General features: G+C 47.3%; 4 protein-coding genes and 1 long non-coding RNA gene across 5 annotated transcripts; all 5 read left to right on the top strand.

The window, feature by feature from the left end:
- Positions 1-455: 455 nt before the first annotated feature.
- Positions 456-2,296, top strand: LOC135588168 (granule-bound starch synthase 2, chloroplastic/amyloplastic-like). Its single transcript, XM_065080161.1, has one exon. It carries the CDS (start codon positions 1,362-1,364, stop codon positions 2,265-2,267), a length of 906 nt encoding a protein of 301 aa, XP_064936233.1. The 5' UTR covers positions 456-1,361; the 3' UTR covers positions 2,268-2,296.
- Positions 2,297-2,625: 329 nt separating this feature from the next.
- Positions 2,626-3,168, top strand: LOC135680381 (probable calcium-binding protein CML46). Its single transcript, XM_065194262.1, has one exon. The coding sequence runs from the start codon at positions 2,626-2,628 to the stop codon at positions 3,166-3,168; it is 543 nt and encodes a 180-aa protein (XP_065050334.1).
- Positions 3,169-12,268: 9,100 nt separating this feature from the next.
- Positions 12,269-12,668, top strand: LOC135588167 (uncharacterized). The gene is made up of 2 exons (XR_010476133.1): positions 12,269-12,352; positions 12,470-12,668. It is a non-coding gene; the product is annotated as an uncharacterized LOC135588167 (long non-coding RNA).
- A 34-nt stretch (positions 12,669-12,702) lies between these two features.
- LOC135680380 (granule-bound starch synthase 2, chloroplastic/amyloplastic-like) lies at positions 12,703-17,225 on the top strand. Its single transcript, XM_065194261.1, has 7 exons — positions 12,703-12,751; positions 12,957-13,021; positions 13,255-13,332; positions 13,419-13,529; positions 13,672-13,716; positions 15,255-15,428; positions 16,198-17,225. The coding sequence occupies exons 1-7, from the start codon at positions 12,703-12,705 to the stop codon at positions 17,152-17,154; spliced, it is 1,479 nt and encodes a 492-aa protein (XP_065050333.1). The 3' UTR covers positions 17,155-17,225.
- Positions 17,226-17,342: 117 nt separating this feature from the next.
- On the top strand, positions 17,343-18,145 carry LOC135589171 (probable calcium-binding protein CML46). The gene has a single exon (XM_065081464.1). The coding sequence runs from the start codon at positions 17,513-17,515 to the stop codon at positions 18,053-18,055; it is 543 nt and encodes a 180-aa protein (XP_064937536.1). The 5' UTR covers positions 17,343-17,512; the 3' UTR covers positions 18,056-18,145.
- The last annotated feature ends 5,310 nt before the right edge of the window (positions 18,146-23,455 follow it).

Genomic DNA, 23,455 nt, shown 5'->3' with positions numbered 1-23,455 from the left:
GTGTTAAAATTGCAAAAAACTTTTACCAGCCGGTCTCCCCCATAAATGTTGTTCTCTAGATGACGGAAAACTGGACTGTCGATAAATACAAAATCCACACGATCAATATAAGCATGAAAATAATTTACTTCCAGATCCTGCATCCCATAATATGACATCAACTGGATAAGTATGTATTTATAGCTAAATCTAAACACCATGACATGAAACAGCAGATACAGACCTGCCCATCAGCTTTGTAATATTTGCGAACACCTATATCTTTGGATTCAGGATAATTGGCATACCTTGGGGAAACAACCTATAATTTACAAAAGAAAGATTGAACTGGCTATGCAACAGCAATATTAAGGAAGCAACTTTTGGACTAACATTATTCTAGTTTGGTAAACCTGCACATTGTAATTGCAGTTTTATGATTTGAATTGCTATTCCAATTTACCTTTCTGTGGAATAGCTAGAGTCACCACCAACATTAACGTGAGATTTGAGGTTCAAACAGAAATTAATCGACAAAAGGGAAAGGAGAAATACCATAACCCGGTGCCCTCTCCTAGCCAAAGCTTTTGGCAGAGTCCCAGCTACATCTCCAAGCCCTCCTGTTGAAGTTAAAAATGATAAATGTCAGTGAATCTTATTTAAATATCATAATAACACTTTATAAACCCAAACAACAGTCATTCACTTCATTACCAATTGTGGAGCATAGACTTGATACAACAAATTTTCAGTACTTGAGAGGTAAGAGTAAAAATACAGCAAAAGATCAATCGGAAAATACGAAAATACTAAAAATATCAATACCTGTCTTTGACCAAGGAGCACATTCCGCGGAAACTACTATTACATTCATGGCATTCGCTCCAGCCAGAGGAGGGGAATCCACATTTTCTACCTCAATATCTGCTTCTGTATCTACACCATCAGATTTTGCTTCCGTATGGTTCTGAGCATTCTCATCTTCAGTACCCCTTTCAGATTCTTGTATAATAAGTGATGATTCGACTGAATCATAAGTAGAATCAAGATCTGCATCTTTTGCTAGTCCATCAGCTTGTAGGATATCACCTTGCTCTTCTGCTTTCTCTAAAGAATTTTCAGTTTTACCGATACATTGAGTCTTAGACATCTTAGATTCATTTCGCTCAAAATGAAGATAAAATCATTCATCTTCTCTTCTCTTTTTCTACCGAGAAGAATGCTTGAATCTGATCCTGACATAGAAGTTTCATGGCATCATTCTAAACAACTTAGGAAACTACGAGTTCGGAATCCTTATCGTCTGCATTCTACCTGTTTGTCTTGTCCAGGGTCGTGGTCCAGTTGAGGACTTCTTCCATGTCGACTTGCCCGATCAACACATGGACCTCTTCAAGCTGTATGAGCCGATGGGAGGTGACCACTTCAACATCTTCGCGGCCGGCCTCAAGACTGCTGACCGCGTGATCACCGTCAGCCGTGGCTACGCATGGGAGCTCACAACATCCGAAGGTGGGTGGGGACTCCATGAGATCATAAACGAGAATAACTGGAAGTTCCAAGGCATCGTCAACGGGATCGACACAGTGGACTGGAACCCTGAGCTGGATCTTCACCTGCAATCCGATGGCTACAGAAACTATTCCATTGAGACTCTGCAAGCCGGGAAACCACAGTGCAAGGCGGCGCTGCAGAAGGAGCTCGGCCTCCCTGTCCGCGAGGACGTCCCCCTCATCGGATTCATCGGCCGGCTGGATCACCAGAAGGGCGTCGACCTCATTGCGGGTGCGATGCCTTGGATCGTCGGGCAGGACTTGCAGCTGGTGATGCTGGGCACCGGGCGGGCCGACCTGGAGGAGATGCTGCGCAAGTTCGACAGGGAGCACCACAACAAGGTGAGGGCGTGGGTGGGGTTCTCGGTGAAGATGGCGCACAGGATCACCGCAGGGGCGGACGTCCTGCTCATGCCATCGCGGTTCGAGCCCTGCGGGCTGAACCAGCTGTACGCCATGAAGTACGGCACGGTCCCGGTGGTGCACGCCATCGGCGGGCTTCGCGACACGGTGATCCCGTTCGATCCCTTCAGGGAGAGCGGGTTCGGGTGGACGTTCGACCGGGCGGAGGCCAACAAGCTGATCAATGCGCTGGGGAACTGCCTCAACACCTACAGGAACCAGAAGGAGAATTGGAAGGGCCTGCAGACGCGAGGGATGGCGCAGGACCTGAGCTGGGACAACGCCGCCAAACATTACGAGGAAGTCCTCGTCTCAGCAAAGTATCAGTGGTGATCTTTGAGAACATGAACGAACAGTATCTATCTCAGCTATCTGATGATCCAATCCGGATCTCTCTTCACCGAACCTGCAAAGATTCGCCGAACATGGAACGTCTATAAGTATTGTGTGCGTCCGTTTGATTGATGGCATCAACATTTTGACACGTCTCTCTCTCTCTATCTCTTCCTCGCTGTCGAGGACAGCCCAGTTTTGTTGGATTCTGTGATTAGCCACCGCGTCGACAGCCTCTGCTGCGTACGTGCCAGAGGAAAACAGTCGCACCTGCACGCATAAATACACATCGATTCGCCATGCATGTTATTGGTTGGACCAAGAAGCAGCGTCTTCTTCCTCCTCAGCGCTGGAAACCATGGAGAAACCATTGCCAACTGCACCGTACCACTCCCTCGCACTCACAGAGCCCATCGTGCTCCACTTCAACAAGACCATCTCCATGGGGGTCGTCCTGAAGAATAAGATATCCATGGGGTTCCTCTTCCGGCACCCAGCGCCGTGCGCATCGGGGGTCGTCGATCGTGTCAGACCCGGCGACTCGGCCGACGGTAGCGAGGCGCCCGAGTTGACCAGAGAAGACGTGGAGACGGTGATGGAGATCATTACGGGCATGCCTTGCGGCGCGGACGGTGAGCAGCTCGAGGAGATGCGTGGCGTGTTTGAGGGGGAGGAGCCGAGCTTGGAGGAAGTGGCGGAGGCGTTCTCCGTCTTCGATGATGACGGTGACGGGGTCATAGAGCCCCTGGACCTGCATCGTGTTCTCTGCAAGCTGGGCTTCCCGGAGGGGGCGGCATTGGAGGCATGCCGACGGATGATCGCGGCGTACGACGAGAACGACGACGGGAGGATCGATTTCAAGGAGTTCATCAAAGTTGTGGAGGGCAGCTTCTTTGATTAATTATTCTTCCTTTTTCTTCTTGTCGTCATCAGCGTCACATCTATCAATGCGCAAGCAATTAAAACAAACCAAATTTCGAGCAGGATTGAGACTCGAAATCTAAAATCATCAAAAGATTGCGACTATTCGAAATCTTACAAGAAGAATCAAAGGCCAAATCGAGAAGCAACTACTCATCTGGATCGCAGATTTAAATCGATAATGTTATCGACAATTGACACATCCATAGACTTTGAACATGAAGGGAAAACATCTTTCTGAAGCTGGAAGTGCGGCTTCAATCATTTAGAACCCAAGAAATAACATGTTCTTCTAGGTAGATCCAGTCACCACATCAAACCACAAAAGCCTGTACAATTGAATTATAGAGCTAGCAGTAGGCTATCTTCTGCAGTTCCAAAGTTCCATAGCTTGAGTGAAGCCGAGAAAGAGCAGACCGGTGCAGAGTATCATAAATCTCATGGCAACTTCACTGATGGGAGAGTCTGGATACCTGCAAGGCATGTTTTGGCCAGTGTTTATTCAACCAGCACTGAGATGAAATTATTGCATACTATCAGTTGGATATTGTTCTAAAGAAATTGGTCACTTCCCTGAGCATGTCTCATCACACAACTAAAAATAACATTGCTTCATGATCTATTAGTATGCCACTAGAAAAAGTTATAAAGATTATGAAAAGGGGTCATTATCTAACAATGTCTGGAATTCCAGATATGTTTGAATTTTATATCCGTAAACAATAGCACTCAAAAGGCTTTATAACCAGAAGTAAAGAAGATATTGTAAAAGTTCAGGCGGAAGTGCCTTATGCTTGTATTTACTGCTTGATCTTTGGAATACATTACTAATGCAAAGCATATCATAAAATTCTATCATAAAAGGCAACTGTTTAAAGAAAAAAAAAACTCTGAACCCACTTGAAAGGAAAAATGTCTAGAAATTATGTCTCCACAAACCTTCGAAACTCAATTTTGTCAAACTATCTTGATGTGGAATACATAACATATGATTAATTGCCCAAGACGAAAATACTGCATGGTGAAAAAAAAGAATGGATGAAAAATAAAACATTTAAGAATGTTTAAAGCACACTGGTTCACGTCAAACTCGATAGCTTATTTCAGGATAAACTACTAAGATACCAAAACAAAACTACCATTTACTCTTAATTAGACGCTTTTAAAATATAAATTCAAGTAGTAATATACTAGACGCAACAGACCTAGAGAATTGTCAGAAGATGCAGCTTATGAACTGTAGTACAAAGGTCGAGTGGTTGGTGAAGAAGCAGGCCTTGTATTCGACATAACACCATAAGGTGATGAGTTCTGTGAAGCTTGAAGTGACCCAGCAGTAGCACTGGAGGTGTTTGCTGAAACTGGGTAATGAGAAACAGGAGCAGTTGCAATGGTTTGACCTGGGTACAAGTTAGGCTCTGAAACAAAGCTTCCACCTGACGTGCTAGAATTCCATGTCAACATTTGACCCTGAGGATTTGTTGCTTGTCCTGTAGCTCCAAAATCACTGCCCACGTATGTGGATGTTGGCTGGGGATAAACTTGCCACCCAGAAGTGGTGGGTAAACCAGGAGCTTGGGACATCATTGGTACACCCGTGTCCTGAATAGTGTAGTCTCTGCTTCTCTCATTATGCACCTAAAAGAGAGCATACATACATATAATTGACTGTAAGTAACCATGCACATAAAGGATGAAAGTCTAAGCCAGTGTGCTAATAGAAAGACAACAGAAGGACCTCAAGTGCGCACAATTTTATTTTCTTTTTCCTGATGGATAGATATAATTCTTTCGACAGCCAATTTTTGAAACTTCAAAAAGTTTTATTGCTCCGCTTAACCCAAAAAATAAAAGGCTCGATGCTTAACATAAACAACTTAAAATAATCAAATATTTTCTAAATTAAATAAAAGTCATAAAAAATATCGATCCGAAACAAACAGCTATGTTGAACGACTATGGGACGTGGGACTCGAGACACCGAGTACGCTGTCACGACACAAACAGCTAGTAAATAAGCCTAATCCGAAGTCCAATGAGGTGGCTAACTAAATACGTGGTCCGCATAAAATGGTACGCTTACCGAACGTAGGTTCCGAAGGTACAGTCAACCATGAGCCACCGTGGTTCAGGAACATCTGAAGTCTAACTACGCGGGTACCGGACTCGTCATTTCCCCAAAGAATGCAGGCTCAGTAGCAGAACAAAATGCGTTGACTTTGGGAGATATTGGATGAGTACAAATATTTGTTTTGGTCAAGAAATAAAAAGAGATGAAAGAAAGGTTCTAATTTAAAGATAACTAGAAAATAATCACCGGAGGTCAACGAGCAAATTCGTTGGAGGAAAGTCTTTCACCGTCTTTTCGTGTCTTACATAGGATCATCTAATTTGGAAAATAAATATATATATAAATAAAAGATTAAGTGCAGGGATCCTACGGAGAAATGATTTAGATTTTTAATAGATAAATCAAAAAAGATGGAAGAAAAATAATAATTTAAAGATAACATAAAATAATCACAGATAAAAGTCTCACCTTCTCAATATTATATTTGGACGATGAAATCTTATCATTAAAAATATTAAAATATATATAATAGAAAATATTATACTTGTACCAAATCAAATATATTATTTTTTTCTAAAAATAAAAATATTTTATCCAAAAAGAAATACTATTGGACTTTTGCCCAATTACACTCTCCTAATTTATTTTTACTTGGGGTGCCCAATTTTAATCATTTTAACAAAAATTATCATTCGTCCTTCATCAGTTAGCTATCTATCTTTAGCGGCATCACTCATCGCATTTGCTCCTTGCTCTCACCATTAGTTATACTATGCGTCCTCTCCTCCCTTCTCCTTTCTCCTCTTATTCCTCTATTCTTTCTCTCTATATAATGTCGCTTGCCCCGTTGCCTCACACGCTCCATTCTCATTTTGAGTGGTGTCACTCGTTACCTCCTTTTCGAGAGACAAATAAGGTAAAGAGCATAATAGCAATATCCTTCTTCATATGTGATTTGTTGGATTGGAGAAATATCACAGAGGAACCGGATCGATTGATGGTGGCATAGAAAACGTTAAAGTAGATGAGCTAAATGAGGGTGCATGTAACATTTTCATGATCAACTATGGTACCAATGCAAAGGGCACAAACAAAGGGGGCACATCATGTTAATGACAATTATTATAATCTTATTTTTATCACAAAAAAGAGATTTAGTGTGACATCACCATTCGTGCTACTACAATGGACGATTTGGGTGGGAGAGTAGCACAATAAGAGGGTTGATTATGCCGGTGACAATAATACACAATTGGTTCTTTGGATTGTTCTTCGGGATGGAAGCATAGGGCTATGGGAGACGAGAAAAAGGTAAGGAGGATAAGAGAAATAAGGTAATTAGCGATATTACTTATATGGGAGCAAAGCGTGGAGGAGATAGAGGTGACCAATGATGTGGTTCGGGATAGATTACTAACAGAGAATTAAAAGATATTTTCATTAATGTGGCAAAAAAGAAAAAGGAGCGTGTAAGATAAAAATCAATTAGAAAAAAATATTCGATTAAAACCCAGCAGTAAGGGTTTTTTAGGTAAAATAATTTTTAAAAATAATATTCTTAATTTGAAGAATAATTTTTTAAATAAAAATATTTAATAATACTTTCATAAAAGAAAATTTTAGATTCTTAAACTAATCAACTTTATTTAAAATAAAAAACCACAGATCTAATTCCAAGCATGTTGTCCCGGTGGAAACACTCGCTGCAGCAAGATATGGTAAAAAGTGAGGAAACCTGCCGAAGAAAGGCTGTCATGGAAAGTGTTCGGATATGGCGTGCGGATGATGGTGACACGAATACTAGACGTCTGCGCAAGGGAAGCCGTCCTATCTAAATAATAAAATATCTCCGGCGCTGTATTGCATTCCATCGTTATTTTAATGTGTCCCGAGATCGAGTCGTGAGAGGAAGAGAGGAAGGGCAAAGACGAACAAACCTGGAGATGGATTCCGCTCCCCAACGCCGTCTCCGAGCCATCGCTGGCCATCTCCTCGCCTCCAGCGACCGCGATCCGAACGCTCGTCTCATCGCCAATCCAACCACCGGCGAGTTCGCGCTCGGTACTCGTCTTTTTCGGCTTTTCTTGCGTTCCTTGTTTGGGAAACCCATTGAATCCAAAATATTGAAAATCGAACATACCACCAGATGTTAGAATATTGTTTATGTTATTAAGTCCAACTAATAACCATTTCACAAGGATACAAGGTTTCAAATGTGAAAACGAGATTGTAACATATGTGGTAATTCTCCCAACAAAATAGTTGTATGTAAGTTTTCTCCCATCATTATTGATGCGGTGGGGCATCTGTTTAAGCCGTGGCCTCGGGGCTGTCGCGGCTCGGTTCGGGGGTTCAAATGTCGGGGATCTCGGGTGGCATCCTTCGTGGTCTCCCGTGGCCTGTCTCGACGGTCCGGTCGGGACGTCGAGTCGGGTGAGTGCGTCGTCGCAGCGTCGGGAAGAGTCGACCCCGTCTGGCACCTGCACAAAGGTCGGGCCGAGGCGCTCGGCCCGACCCCTCCGACGGCCAAGTTAGCGATGTGGAGAGGGTTTCAGATGAAGAAGTGTTTGGAGTCTCCTCTGTAGGGGTTGTCCCCCCTGTAGGGGTTGTGTGTGAGTTTGTCTCTAGTCCTCCTTCCCTCTTAGCATACGAGGGTATTTATAGGGAAGCTTATTGTGCCTGATGTGCCCCCTTGCAGGAGCAGGTAGCGTCTGACACTGGCGCTGGCGTGGCGTGCAAGACCAAGCCTGGGCAGAATGTTTAATGTGCCTCGGTCGACATTCTGGTCCGTTTGACCAGGTACTGAGGCGTGATGCGTCATTTGGGACAGGTGACGTCAGCCCCAGTCTTGTCGCCATTATTTCCCTCATCATATTCCCCACCCCTGAAGGGAGCCACGCATCGGCTGTTGTTGTAAGAGGGGTTCGAGGTGTGGCTTCAGCTTTTAGTGCTCGTTCTCGTAGAGCAGCTGCTGGTTCGTTACCGGGGGCGGAGTCCGGATTTAGAAAATAAGGAAGGCTGGTCGTGCCGCGGTGAGCTCAGGCAGCAGGGGGTCGAGGAGCACGACGCAGGCGGGCAGGTTGGGCCGGCGAGTCGCAAGTCGGAGATCGAACTGGAGCGACTCGGGCTATGGTCTGAGCCGGCGAGTCACAAGTCGGAGATCGAACTGGGGCGACTCGGGCTATGGTCTGAGTCGGTGAGTCGCAAGTCAGAGATCGACCTGGAGCGACTCGGGCTATGGTCTGGGCCGGCGAGTCGCAAGTCGGAGATCGAACTGGAGCGACTCGGGCTATGGTCTGAGCCGGCGAGTCGCAAGTCGGAGATCGAATTGGGGCGACTCGGGCTATGGTCTGAGCCGGCGAGTCGCAAGTCGGAGATCGACCTGGAGCGACTCGGGCTATGGTCTAGGCCGGCGAGTCGCAAGTCAGAGATCGACCTGGAGCGACTCGGGCTATGGTCTGGGCCGGTGAGTCGCAAGTCGGAGATCGACTTGGAGCGACTCGGGCTATGGTCTGAGCCGGCGAGTCGCAAGTCGGAGATCGAACTGGAGCGACTCGGGCTATGCGCCAAGGAGCACAACGCAGGCGGGCAGGCCGCGCGAGTGTCTTGGGTCCTGGGCAACGTGCGACCGATGAGCACATCTCAATCGGGAAGCCGAGCAGAGGTCGTGGTCTCAGACGACGTGCGGCCGAGGAGCATGACGCAAGCGGGCAGGCCGTGTTGGCGTGTCTCGGGTTATGGGCCGAGCCGGCGAGTCACAAGTCGGAGGTCGAACTGGAGCGACTCGGGCTATGAGCCAACCCGGCGAGTCGCAAGTCGGAGGTCGAACTGGAGCGACTCGGGCTATGAGCCGAGGAGCATGACACAGGCGGGTAGACCGCGTGGGCGTGTCTCGGTTGACACGCAGCCGAGGAGCACAACTCCGTCGGGCAAGCTGACCAGAGGTGGTCTCGGGCAACACGTTGCCGAGGAATATGACGCGGGCGGGCAGGCTGCGTAGGCGTGTCTCGAGTTATGGGCCGAGCCGGCGAGTCGCAAGTCGGAGATCGAACTGGAGCGACTCGGGCTATGAGCCAAGCTGGCGAGTCGCAAGTCGGAGGTCGAACTGGAGCGACTCGGGCTATGAGCCGAGGAGCACGACACAGGCGGGCAGGCCCGTGGGGTGAACTCGGCGGTGTGGCCGAGGGACACCGCTCAGGCAGGCAGACCGCGCTGAGGTGAACTCGGCAGCGTATGGCCGAGAAGCTTGGCGTAGGCGGGCTACGGCCGAGGGACGTGACCCAGATGGGCAAGCCGCCCTGAGATGGACTCGGCAGTGTATGGCCGAGGAGCTCGACGCAAGCAGGCTGGCCGCGCAGGCGTGGTCACGAGGGTCATGCAGCTGAGGTGTTCGGCGCAGGCAGACTGTGGCCGCGCGGAAGCCGCTCAGGAGGGCAAGCCGCGCTGAGGTGGGCTCGGCAGTGTGGCCGAGGGACGTGACCCAGGTGGGCAAGCCGCCCTGAGATGGACTCGGCAGTGCATGGCCGAGGAGCTCGGCGCAGGCAGGCATGAGCCAAGAGGCGGTCAGGTAAACATGGAGCCTTCGCTTGGAAGAGACTGAGGCAGGGCGGGCCCGAGCGGGCGGCTCTCGTTGCCGCGGTGGTCGGGTCGTAGGGGGGTTCACCGAGCGGGATAATGGTTCGCACTATACCCGTCAGCGCTCGGACTTGATGAGCGAGGTCCTGGAAGGCCTTGAGCGACACGTGCAAGGGGTCGCTGGGGGCGCACTCGGGTGGAAGCAGACCCGGGTCGTTGGACAGACACTAGTAGCATTCTGCGGTCACGACGGGGTGTTCGTCTCGAAGATCTCCATGCGGGGGACTTTCCCCCGGAGCTCCGATCAGGTGTGACCCCTCAACTGTGAGCTCGTCTAAGCCAGTTGGATGATCCCTCGACTTTCGGGGCCCTCCTTCTAGCACCAAAATGATGCGGCGGGGCATCTGTTTAAGCCATGGCCTTGGGGTCGTCGCGGCTCGGTTCGGGGGTCCGAATGTCAGGGATCTCGGGTGGCGCTAGACCTTCAAGGAGCCTTCAAGGGGCTAGCCGCACATTACTTATAGACAAAATCCCGCCAAAAACAACGACCCTTCCTCTACTCAGGCATGTCGCATCGGGATGACACAACGTCATTCCGCCATAAATGCAACTTGGCAGGGTAGCCAACAGGCGCGCTACACGTGGCAACCAACGGGCTTGAAGCGCCGGTCTTCTCGAAAACTGGCGATTCACGAAAAGGTTCGTCCCCTGGACTTCCGAATAGACCAAAGGCTACTTGGCCACCCGCATCTCCCACAGCACAACGTAAAAGATCCAATCGAAGTAGCTCCTCGGTCGCAGCAGCCTACGTCGTGCTCCTTGGCCTCATGTCGCCCGAGACCACGCCTGCGCGGCCTGCTCGCCCGAGTCCAGCTCCTCGGCCGCAGCCGCCTGCGTCGTGCTCCTCGGCCTCATGTCGCTCGAGACCATGCCCGCACGGCCTGCTCGCCCGAAGACCACGCCTGCGCGGCCTGCTCGCTCGAGTCCAGCTCCTCGGTCGCAGCCGCCTGTGTCGCGCTCCTTGGCCTCAGGTTGCCCGAGACCACGCCTGCGTGGTCTGCTCGCTCGAGTCCAGCTCCTCGGCCACAGTCGCCTGCGTCGTGCTCCTCGGCCTCATATCGCCCGAGACCACACCTGTGCGGCCTGCTCGCCCGAGTCCAGCTCCTCGACTACAGTCGCCTGCATCGTGCTTCTCGGTCCCATCCCTCTAGTGGACCACACCCGCGCAGCCGGCTCTCATGTGCCCAAAGGCTCCCCTCGCACGGCCCCGGAGAGATCCTCGATGTCCGGACCCGAACCGAGCCGCGTCGGCCCCGAGGCCACGGCTCTCAAAGTTGTTTCCCACAACATCAACGATATCTTTATATAATATTAATTATTAAAAAAATTAAATCTACTATCGTTAAGTTCTAGAATGACGATCGATATCAACGATTAAGAAGGGCTGATCGATGAAGAGAACTCCAAATAAAGGTCGTAATCACATCATTTCGTTCACAAGATGTCCTCTTGCTTCCGTCCGTCCCACGTGCCTGCCGAACGACATCTACCGCACACAACGTTCGCTCGGGCCCAACTGCACCCACGGGGGGCATGCACGCTTCCAACGTTCGCTCGGGCCCAACTGCACCCACGGGGGGCATGCACGCTTCCCTTGTAACTTCGCTTAAAATCCTCCCACTGCTACTCGCCGATTCCAAAGATGGCGTCTTTCAGCTCTCAGACCTTCCGTCTCGAGGCTTGCAGTGGCGGCGGCAACAGCCCTGTTCGCGTCCAGATTAAGCCGGACGATGGCCGCAGGGCGTCGGTTGTGGCGGCTGTTGTCAGGGAGAACGCTATTTTCCCCAGCGGAGGTGGGTGCCGGGTGAGGTTCGCGACGAGGGGCCGACGAAGTGAGATCTTGGTGGCGGTCGAGAAGGGGAGGGGCCTTCGGGCCACCGGAAAAGGCGGCGATTTTGAGCCGGAGAAGGGGAGGGCCGATGGTGATGATGCCGGTGTCAATGTCGGTGCAGCTCCGGCCACGATTGACAAGAACATGAAGGTTCTGGAGATGGAACACGACTCAATTAAGCAGGTGGCTCTCTGGTCTTTACTTTGTTTCTTCTCATTCTGTTCATCCTCCTCTCTTGGCTTTCAATCATGAGAGAGAGAGAGAGAGAGAGAGAGAGAGAGAGAGAGTGTACATGGAAATTATATAGAACAAAGATAGAGCAGAGAATATGAACATCAAGTTGTATGACTCTTAATGATCATAAGTAGTGCATAGATTTTGACTAGTTTATCTCATTTCGGAATCTAGTCTGTGTCCTAAATATCAGCTTCTTGACTTTCCTCATTTTGTGCATAAATTTTGACTAGTTTATCTCATTTTGGAATATAGTCTGTGTACTAAATATGCAGCTTCTTGACTTCCTCATTTTGGTTCAGGCTGTGGAAAAAAGGAACATAATCTCATCCTTGGGAAGTGAAGCTGCTGAAGCTGCTGAAGCAGTTCAGAGTACTGATTCTTCTGCTAAAGGTGCTAAAACCATTAATTTGAACCTAAGTTCAACTAGTGTTTCTAACAGTTTGGTCCAGTCTTCTGAATCTAAGATGTCTAAGACTCAATGTATCGGTAAAACTGAAAATTCTTTAGAGGAAGCAGAAGAGCAAGGTGATATCCTACAAGCTGATGGACTAGCAAAAGATGCAGATCTTGATTCTACTTATGATTCAGTCGAATCATCACTTATTATACAAGAATCTGAAAGGGGTACTGAAGATGAGAATGCTCAGAACCATACGGAAGCAAAATCTGATGGTGTAGATACAGAAGCAGATATTGAGGTAGAAAATGTGGATTCCCCTCCTCTGGCTGGAGCGAATGCCATGAATGTAATAGTAGTTTCCGCGGAATGTGCTCCTTGGTCAAAGACAGGTATTGATATTTTTAGTATTTTCGTATTTTCCGATTGATCTTTTGCTGTATTTTTACTCTTACCTCTCAAGTACTGAAAATTTGTTGTATCAAGTCTATGCTCCACAATTGGTAATGAAGTGAATGACTGTTGTTTGGGTTTATAAAGTGTTATTATGATATTTAAATAAGATTCACTGACATTTATCATTTTTAACTTCAACAGGAGGGCTTGGAGATGTAGCTGGGACTCTGCCAAAAGCTTTGGCTAGGAGAGGGCACCGGGTTATGGTATTTCTCCTTTCCCTTTTGTCGATTAATTTCTGTTTGAACCTCAAATCTCACGTTAATGTTGGTGGTGACTCTAGCTATTCCACAGAAAGGTAAATTGGAATAGCAATTCAAATCATAAAACTGCAATTACAATGTGCAGGTTTACCAAACTAGAATAATGTTAGTCCAAAAGTTGCTTCCTTAATATTGCTGTTGCATAGCCAGTTCAATCTTTCTTTTGTAAATTATAGGTTGTTTCCCCGAGGTATGCCAATTATCCTGAATCCAAAGATATAGGTGTTCGCAAATATTACAAAGCTGATGGGCAGGTCTGTATCTGCTGTTTCATGTCATGGTGTTTAGATTTAGCTATAAATACATACTTATCCAGTTGATGTCATATTATGGGATGCAGGATCTGGAAGTAAATTATTTTCATGCTTATATTGATCGTGTGGATTTTGTATTTATCGACAGTCCAGTTTTCCATCATCTAGAGAACAACATTTATGGGGGAGACCGGCTGGTAAAAGTTTTTTGCAATTTTAACACCTGTAAATTAGTCAATCCAGTTTATTCACTTTTTGTTACTTCATTTTTTTGTGCACTGAAAATACAGAAATGACCCTCTACAAGTTATTTATATTGTCTTTCGCTAATTAATGCAGGAAATCTTGAAACGGATGGTATTGTTATGCAAGGTAGCTGTAGAGGTATCTCCTTTGTCCTAAACAACATATTCAACTATCCATGATGTACATAACAGAATATGTTAGTATTAGAAATTCGTAGTGAGCATTTGTCTAAGATTAATGCAGGAAGGGACTTCCAACATGATTTCTAGTGTGAAAAATATAGTCATGTCGGTGGCCGCTTCAGTGCTGCTTTGAGTTAGTACTTGATAGTCCTTGAGGTGCTTAACTTAATTGCAAATGCCAATTCCCAACCCTTTTTCCCATTTCTTTTTTCTGGTTCTGTATCTTTGTTTTCTAGTTCATGCAGATGTCTTATGACTGAAATTAGCATCGTACAGTGTTGTCTTAGGTCTAAAATTTCATTACAGAACCAGTAGCAGGACCCGTTCAGAGGGGTAAGTATCGGTCAGCATAGTATCAAAACATTCAGTGTGTATATATATATATATATATATATATATATATATATATATATATATATATATATATATATATATATATATATATATATATATATATATATTAAAAATTGGATTGAATACGATATGTAACCGGGCAGTACTAGCATAGAGGTATCCAGTCAGATCGGTATATTACACTCAGTATACCATACATCTAATTCTATGGTTCTGCATACTAATTGTCGATGGAGAACTGACTATGACTTTGGTATCAACGAACCTTAACAAAACAATTTACTGTTTAAAAATTTTGGAGTTTCATACAATTTCTGATTCTTGATCGATGTTTTAAAAGATGTAAATCTCTGTGTGCAGGTGAAATTATTTAATAGGCCAAGTTTATATTAGAAAAAAGGCCTAGTTGTTAAACTCATTTCCATTTATTAGGCTTAGGAAATTAAGAACAAGGCCACTGACATATATGGTTTTCTTTGATACCTTATGTTTTTTTTCTATTATGATAGAGTCAGTGGAACTTTGTGCAAGGATTTACCTTACGTTAAACACACAATGGTAGTTACTCTCCAATGTTGGTCCTCTGCCAATTAACAGATATTAAATCATAATACTTTTGTTTAATCATCTAAGTTTTTTAGAAAATTGATGGAGTAATCGAGTGGTTGATGTAAATAACTGAAGGCTACTCTAGCATACTTAGTTCTTACTGCCTCTATCCTCCCTGATTTCTCGGCCTTACCTTTGCATCCAATTTATCATTGTTTCTGTTATCTGCATATGTTGTTTCATATAATTCCCTGAATTTTAACCATTGGCTAGTTTCTCTTTTTCTTTTGCCTTATAATTCTTCTAAAATCAAAAGTTATTGTGAATTATAATCTATTAGGATTTATCAGTATTCTGGCTTTCATGATAAGCAAACCAGTTTTGTTGTGAAGCAGATAAATTTGCATACCACTCATGTTATATTTCTTCGCAAGTCTGTAGTCGGTGTATAACCAAACACTTAATTCTATTCGAACAATAAGATTTAGTTTTATGGTAAGTATCCTTTTTCTGTGGATATACCTTGTATTTTTCATTCACAACTTGTTAAACATATGTCATTGTTTCGAGTTTAGACTGATACAATTGCAGGTTCCGTGGCATGTTCCATGTGGCGGCTTATGCTATGGAGACGGAAATTTAATTTTCATTGCGAACGATTGGCACACATCACTTCTGCCTGTGTATCTGAAAGCATGCTACCGCGACAATGGCTTGATGAAGTATGCCAGGTCCATCTTGGTGATCCACAACATATCTCACCAGGTTAGCTCTCTCGCATTTTATGCTGCATCTATTAGGTTAAACTTCTGTTAAATTCTCTCTTCATTTAGAAGTTCAATTTGCTGAGTTCAGTAGCCTGTGAGATCCTCAGAACTGCTCAAAGACTGTTAAATTTGCCAAGACGATATCTGCAAGTTTGCAGTTCTCTCACTTACCTTATCAGTAAACCAAACACTTTCTGACTATTTCTCACGTCACTGAATCAATGATCCAATTATGCTTGCATGAATTCCTACAGCTGCATTGTATTTCTTGAAGTTTAGGTTGCATGATGCCCCTGGCCATATTGTTTTTGTGTGACCTGAAGATATTGATCATATGTTGTACTTAATTTTTCATGAGTCTATCATGGTTTTTCCCAAACCTTGTTATAATTGCATGACATTTGAAGCACTCTGTTTTATTAGAAACCTTCTTTACATCCTTCTCTTTTGCATCAAATGAATGTTTGTCTTCTTAAACTCTTTTTGAGCAATCAAAACATCTCCGCTTTTAATTTCTTTTCTCCCCCATTTTTGTTGAAGTTGCTTCATTTCAAACTTGCAAAGATTTCTGAGTTACCACCACCAAAGAAAAATCATTTCGCTCAAAATGAAGATAAAATCATTCATCTTCTCTTCTCTTTTTCTACCGAGAAGAATGCTTGAATCTGATCCTGATATAGAAGTTTCATGGCATCATTCTAAACAACTTAGGAAACTACGAGCTCGGAATCCTTATCGTCTGCATTCTACCTGTGTGTCTTGTCCAGGGGCGTGGTCCAGTTGAGGACTTCTTCCATGTCGACTTGCCCGATCAACACATGGACCTCTTCAAGCTGTATGAGCCGATGGGAGGTGACCACTTCAACATCTTCGCGGCCGGCCTCAAGACTGCTGACCGCGTGATCACCGTCAGCCGTGGCTACGCATGGGAGCTCACAACATCCGAAGGTGGGTGGGGACTCCATGAGATCATAAACGAGAACAACTGGAAGTTCCAAGGCATCGTCAACGGGATCGACACAGTGGACTGGAACCCTGAGCTGGATCTTCACCTGCAATCCGATGGCTACAGAAACTATTCCATTGAGACTCTGCAATCCGGGAAACCACAGTGCAAGGCGGCGCTGCAGAAGGAGCTCGGCCTCCCTGTCCGCGAGGACGTCCCCCTCATCGGATTCATCGGCCGGCTGGATCACCAGAAGGGCGTCGACCTCGTTGCGGGTGCGATGCCTTGGATCGTCGGGCAGGACGCGCAGCTGGTGATGCTGGGCACCGGACGGGCCGACCTGGAGGAGATGCTGCGCAAGTTCGACAGGGAGCACCACAACAAGGTGAGGGCGTGGGTGGGGTTCTCGGTGAAGATGGCGCACAGGATCACCGCAGGGGCGGACGTCCTGCTCATGCCATCGCGGTTCGAGCCCTGCGGGCTGAACCAGCTGTACGCCATGAAGTACGGCACGGTCCCGGTGGTGCACGCCGTTGGCGGGCTTCGTGACACGGTGATCCCGTTCGATCCCTTCAGGGAGAGCGGGTTCGGGTGGACGTTCGACCGGGCGGAGGCCAACAAGCTGATCAATGCGCTGGGGAACTGCCTCAACACCTACAGGAACCAGAAGGAGAATTGGAAGGGCCTGCAGACGCGAGGGATGGCACAGGACCTGAGCTGGGACAACGCCGCCAAACATTACGAGGAAGTCCTCGTCTCAGCAAAGTATCAGTGGTGATCTTTGAGAACATGAACGAACAGTATCTATCTCAGCTATCTGATGATCCAATCCGGATCTCTCTTCCCCGAACCTGCAAAGATTCGCCGAACATGGAACGTCTATAAGTATTGTGTGCGTCCGTTTGATTGATGACATCAACATTTTGACACGTCTCTCTCTCTATATCTCTTCCTCGCTGTCGAGGACAGCCCAGTTTTGTTGGATTCTGTGATTAGCCACCGCGTCGACAGCCTCTGCTGCGTACGTGCCAGAGGAAAACAGTCGCACCTGCACGCATAAATACACATCGATTCGCCATACATGTTATTGGTTGGACCAAGAAGCAGCGTCTTCTTCCTCCTCAGCGCTGGAAACCATGGAGAAACCATTGCCAACTGCACCCTACCACTCCCTCGCACTCACAGAGCCCGTCGTGCACCTCTTCAACAAGACCATCTCCATGGGGGTCGTCCTGAAGAATAAGATATCCATGGGGTTCCTCTTCCGGCACCCAGCGCCGTGCGCATCGGGGGTCGTCGATCGTGTCAGACCCGGCGAATCGGCCGACGCTAGCGAGGCGCCCGAGTTGACCAGAGAAGACGTGGAGACGGTGATGGAGATCATTACGGGCATGCCTTGCGGCGCGGACGGTGAGCAGCTCGAGGAGATGCGTGGCGTGTTTGAGGGGGAGGAGCCGAGCTTGGAGGAAGTGGCGGAGGCGTTCTCCGTCTTCGATGATGACGGTGACGGGGTCATAGAGCCCCTGGACCTGCATCGTGTTCTCTGCAAGCTGGGCTTCCCGGAGGGGGCGGCATTGGAGGCATGCCGACGGATGATCGCGGCGTACGACGAGAACGACGACGGGAGGATCGATTTCAAGGAGTTCATCAAAGTTGTGGAGGGCAGCTTCTTTGATTAATTATTCTTCCTTTTCTTCTTGTCGTCATCATCGTCACATCTATCATTGCGCAAGCAATTAAAACAAACCTAATTTCGAGCATGATTGAGACTCGAACTCTAAAATCATCAAAAGTGTTATGGTAAATAACTTTTTTAGCCGTGGCCTCGGGTTCGACACAGCTTGCGCGGCGTGCCTCGGGTCCTTTCGGTGGTCGATCGTGGTGATCTGGATGTCCCGTCAGGGGGAGAGCTCTGTCGTAGCGTCGGGGAAGAGGCAACCTCGCCTCGCACCTGCACACTGGTCAGGTCGGAGGCTCGGCCTGACCCCTCCGACGATCAAGTTAGCGACGTGGAGAGGGTGGTGGAAGAGGGAGTGCTTCTGTGTGAGTTGTCTTCCCCCCTTATTCGTTTAGAACTCTGGGGTATTTTATAGATGAGTTTGACGTTACCTGATGTGGCTGCCTGTAGGAGGCAGGCTGGTAGCGTCTAACATGGGGTTGGCGTGGCGTGAAGAACCAGGCCTGGGTTAGGTGTTAATACCGACTTCCTCGGGCAGTGCGTTGACCAGGCATGGCTGACGTCATGGCGTGTCACATCGCCATTTTTGCCCTTATCATATTCCCCCCCCCCCCCCCTCCGAAAAGAGCTATGCGTCGGTTATCGTATAAGAGGAGTCCGATGCATGGCTTCTGTCTTCAGATGGGCTGGCCGTGCGGACGAGGTCTCGGGGAACATGGAGCCGAAGGGCTGAGGAGCACGACGCAGGCAGGCTTTGCTAGTCATAAGTGCCCAGCAAGCCAATCACGTGAGTGATGGCACGTGTGACTTGATACAGAATCTTTTTGCTTATTATATTTTGGCGTATATCACTTTATAACTATTGCATAAATGCATATGTATTGTGATGTCCTTGGATTTGTGCAATGGGAATCGGATCGTGATGAGATCACGATAATGAGATCGATTCACCTTTAAACACATATCCTAAATAATCCCGGTCATAGGTTACTCGAGAGGGACATCGTGATAACCGGATAGACTGGTGTGCTGTATACCCGTCCATATGATGGATGCAGCTGGTCTCATAGCTGCTCGTGTAGGGACACTAGGGATACAGTACAGGTGCTCATTGGAGAATGAGTTCACTGATTGATCCGCTTACGGAATGCTGGATGGTTGATGATGCCTTATTGTCAGACAACGATTCCGTAGTCCTAGTGGTGTATCTGGTTCTTAGACTTGAGACACCAAGGATGTCCTGTATGAGTGCTCCACTCTTTGATACCAGACTTATAGGTTTGGCTGTTCCCAGATCTAGTACAGCTGGTCATTGGGAGTGGTAGTCGACCTTACGAGGGCTATTGAGTGTCGATAGAGGATCATCCACTCTCGGTATCATGAGAGGAATATCCCATGTGTTCTTGCTCAGACAAATCCCTGGCCAGGGTCATTCGGGTTGAGAGAGAAAGAGTTCTCCGGGAGAATCCGATTAGAGCGAGACTCGAGTAGAAACCGTATGGGTCTGACAGCACCATGCTCGATATACGGTCTCTGGGATATTAGATGGATGAGGGACTATAGGTACATGGTAACTGAGGACAGACAGGTCCAATGGATTGGATTCCCCTGTATCGTCTGGGGACTACGGCGTAGTGGCCTAGTACTTCCGTAGTCGATGAGTCGAGTGAATTATTACAGAGATAATAATTCACTTAGTTAGAAGGAGTTCTGACAGGTATGACTCACGGCCAGCTCGATATTGGGCCTAGAGGGTCACACACATATGGTAGGCATTGCGATGAGTAGAGGTTCGGATATGAGATATCCGACGGAGCCCTTGTCTTATTGGATGCAGATCCAATACCCACTAGGGAAAGGACCCATTAGGGTTTTGACACGGGATCTCTATAAATAGGAGGGATTCACAGCCTCATAGGCTAGAGCCTGGAGTTTTGAGGAGCGTCGTCGCAACCCTGCTGTGTGGATCACCGCTAGAGAGGAGGACGCTTGACCTCCTTCACCCTCTCCTGAGGATCTGCAAGGAAACAGGGATATACGATCTCCCTAGGTAACACAATCTCTATACGCAGTTTTGTGTTTTTGCGGATTTTGCGCACCAATCTTCGCACGACGATGAACATCTTTTGGGAATCGGGGAATTTTGTTTTCTTGTTCTTCCGCTGCGCATATGATGTCGCCCCCCCTTATGATTTCCCAACAGTGGTATCAGAGCCAGGTTGTTCGTGCGAATGATTGGTTTTTTGAACTGCGTGTGTTGTGTTTAGGAAGAATGTTGACGCAAAAGCAAGGAAGGGCAGCAATAGTTGCTGCCCTCGATCTGCATGCCTGCAGCCAGCCGCAGCCGCAGCCAGGCAGCACAGCGCCGGCGCATGCGCAAGCGCTGTGCCTGCAGCAGCCGGCCGGCGGTCTGCTTGCAGCAGGCTTGCGGCCGGCGGGGCTGGGAGCCCGCTCGGTAGAAGCGCCTGCGGCCACTGAGCCCGCGGGCAGAGGCGCCGCGGGGCAGCAGCGCGGGCTGAGGCACCGCAGGGCAGCGGCGCCTGTGGCCGCTGCTCCCACGGGCAAAAACCCCGCAGGGGCGGCCGCCAGCGAGACAGCACCACCTGCGGGCGCTGACTCGCGGGCAGAACCGCCCGCGAAGGCGGCGGCGCCCGCGGGGGCGCCCACCTGCAGCGGCAGCGACCCCAGCGGGCGTGCCACCTGCAGGCGAGGGCAGTGCCCTCGCCCTCGCCGCACAGGCCGCCGCCAGCAGGGTGGCGGCGGCGGCGGCGCAGCAGCGAAAAGGGGAAAGGGTATTAGGGTTTTCTGCGCAAAAGACAGTTTTGCCCCTCGGAATTTGAGAAATTCCAGTTTCTGTCTTTTGTCCAAATTACGAAAATACCCTTAGGAATTGAGAAATTCCCTATATATCCCTGATTTCAGAAAATATTAATTAATTAAAAGGTTTAGTTGATTATTATTTTTATTATTATCTAGTAGTCCTACATGATGACGATTATTTATACATGTGATGTATGATGAGTGGACGGATGATCATGGACCGTGTGATGTGTGTACTTGTGATTATTATTATTGAGGTCTGCGAACCTCCATTATATTTCTCGTTTATTGTCGGGCCTGCGTGCCTATGATTAAGTTGTAATCACATGAGGAGGCGCAGCGGGAGCGTGGAAGCCATAGCGGGACCCACGAGACGGACGATCGTGATGCATGAAGATGCATCAAGATGTCGATGGAACCAACGAGGACGAGATGGACGATCACAAGGCATGGAGATGCACCGTTGCACACATAGATCTTGATGTGAGTGATTAGGCCTACTGGCTCGGGCCTAATCATATTAGGTTGTGGTCCATGATCATCTGGTGTGATTGCTTATACACATACTAGATATGTATATATATTTGCATGCGATGTAGATATATATTAAATATGTACATGTGTGACATGTCATAATAGGAGACCAAATCATAGAAACATCTCTCGATAATATTAAGTCGGTAAACGTGAGGCAATTAGATTGACCCACGTGGCCTTCCATCGTTATGAGTAGGAACCGAATCCCGGTGTAGGTTGAGTTGGTCGAGTCCCTCGAGACTCACCTATATCGCGATTCGCTATCTTGCTTACGACATAGAGATGTCACCGGTGACCTGAGGGCATGATATGCTTGGTCGAGTCCCTCGAGGGTATATCATCAAATCAGACTCATCTTGTAACGAAGGTGTTGACTTAACCGAGCATCATGGTTGGTCGAGTCCCTCGAGGCCATGGTGATTCGGAGGCCGAACAGGACGGGAATCACAAGGAGTTGTGATCGGCAAGAGTTGTCTACCTTTTAGGCTTAGTGTGATTGGTCGAGTCCCTCGAGGTTACACTAAGACGCTGATTGGATCCTGATCCCCACTAGAAGTCTGCCGGAGACTTCCGTTTCACGTGCTGAGGGTGTCGCGTGACTCGTTAGTAAAATAGTGGGAGCATATTAAGATAGAAGTCCATATCTTGATAGTTTATTTCTTGCAAAATCTGCATGTTATTCATTTTTGCTACATCTTTATTTTCAGAAAATGTCGCTTTCAAATCCCTTACGTGGCATACTTGATGTCAACCGCCTCACTGGTCCAAATTATACGGATTGGCTCCGTAACTTGAGAATTGTTCTCACAGCGGAGAAAATCGTGTACGTCCTTGATACAGTGATGCCTACGCCCGAAGAAAGGGCAAGCGAGGATGAGATCGCTCGCTACGTGAAGTACATTGATGACTCCACTCTTGCTCAGTGCTATATGTTGGGCTCTATGACTCTAGAGTTACAGAGACAACATGAAAAGATGGATGCCAGATCCATTCTCCTACATGTCCGTAAATTGTTTGAGGAACAGGGAAGGACTCAACGATATGAGATATCCAAGAGCCTTTTCCGCGCTAGGATGACTGAGGGGACACCGGTTCAGAACCATGTCCTAAAGATGATTGAGTGGATAGAGAAACTCACAGGTCTAGGAATGGTCCTAGAGGATAACTTGTGTGTGGACATTGTGCTTCAGTCCCTACCAGATTCCTTTTCACAGTTCATAATGAACTTTAATATGAACAAGCTTGAGGTGACTCTCCCAGAGCTCCTCAATATGTTGAGGGAGGCAGAGAGTACTATTAAGAAAGAGAAGCCAGTTCTCTACACTGGTGAGACCAGAAAGAAAAGGAAAGCAGAAAGGTCCCTTAAGAAGGGAAAGGGCAAGGGCAAACAAGGTAAAGCAAAGGTTGCTAAGAAAGACCCAACAAAGGACAAAGGCCAGTGCTTCCACTATGGTAAAGATGGGCACTGGAAGAGGAACTACAAAGAGTACCTTGTAGAAAGGGCGAAATAGAAGCTTGGAGAAGCTTCAGGTATATTCATGATCAATCTCCAATTGGCAGATTTTTGTGATAATGCATTGGTATTGGATACCAATATTGCTTATCACATCTACAATTTATTGTAAATTCTAGCAAAGCCGAGGGGAGATTGACAAGAGGAATATTGCATAAAGGTTTGTTTATGCAAGATACTACTCCACATATCATGAATGTAAGTGTCTAAGAGGAAACGAGATGAGGTGAACAGTGCATACCTATGGCATTGTAGGCTAGGTCACATCCATGAAAGAAGGATTCAAAAGTTGCTAAATGATGGATATCTAGATCCATTCGACTATATGTCTTATGCAACTTGTGAGCCTTGCATTCATGGAAAATTGACCAACTCTCCATTTAGCGGAACTAGAGAGAGAGCCACTGAGTTGTTGGAACTCATACATAGTGATGTATGTGGACCCATGTCAACTCATGCCATTGGAGGTTACTCCTACTTCATTACATTTACTGATGATTTCTCAAGGTATGGATATGTGTACTTAATGAA

This window comes from Musa acuminata, chromosome BXJ1-8 (genome assembly GCF_036884655.1).
Source record: "Musa acuminata AAA Group cultivar baxijiao chromosome BXJ1-8, Cavendish_Baxijiao_AAA, whole genome shotgun sequence".
In the NCBI taxonomy this organism is placed as follows: domain Eukaryota; kingdom Viridiplantae; phylum Streptophyta; class Magnoliopsida; order Zingiberales; family Musaceae; genus Musa; species Musa acuminata.
Note: the sequence above shows the minus strand (reverse complement) of the source record. Positions and strands in the feature narration are given on the sequence as shown.

What these genes read in the sequence shown, in the direction of transcription:
- LOC135588168 (XM_065080161.1), top strand. Translation starts at nt 1,362, where the DNA reads ATGGACCTCTTCAAGCTGTATGAGCCGATGGGAGGTGACCACTTCAAC.
- LOC135680381 (XM_065194262.1), top strand. Translation starts at nt 2,626, where the DNA reads ATGGAGAAACCATTGCCAACTGCACCGTACCACTCCCTCGCACTCACA.
- LOC135680380 (XM_065194261.1), top strand. Translation starts at nt 12,703, where the DNA reads ATGAATGTAATAGTAGTTTCCGCGGAATGTGCTCCTTGGTCAAAGACA. An exon ending in GGAGAGGGCACCGGGTTATG is followed by an intron (nt 13,022 to 13,254) that starts GTATTTCTCCTT and finishes TGTAAATTATAG; the next exon opens with GTTGTTTCCCCGAGGTATGC. An exon ending in ATTACAAAGCTGATGGGCAG is followed by an intron (nt 13,333 to 13,418) that starts GTCTGTATCTGC and finishes TATGGGATGCAG; the next exon opens with GATCTGGAAGTAAATTATTT.
- LOC135589171 (XM_065081464.1), top strand. Translation starts at nt 17,513, where the DNA reads ATGGAGAAACCATTGCCAACTGCACCCTACCACTCCCTCGCACTCACA.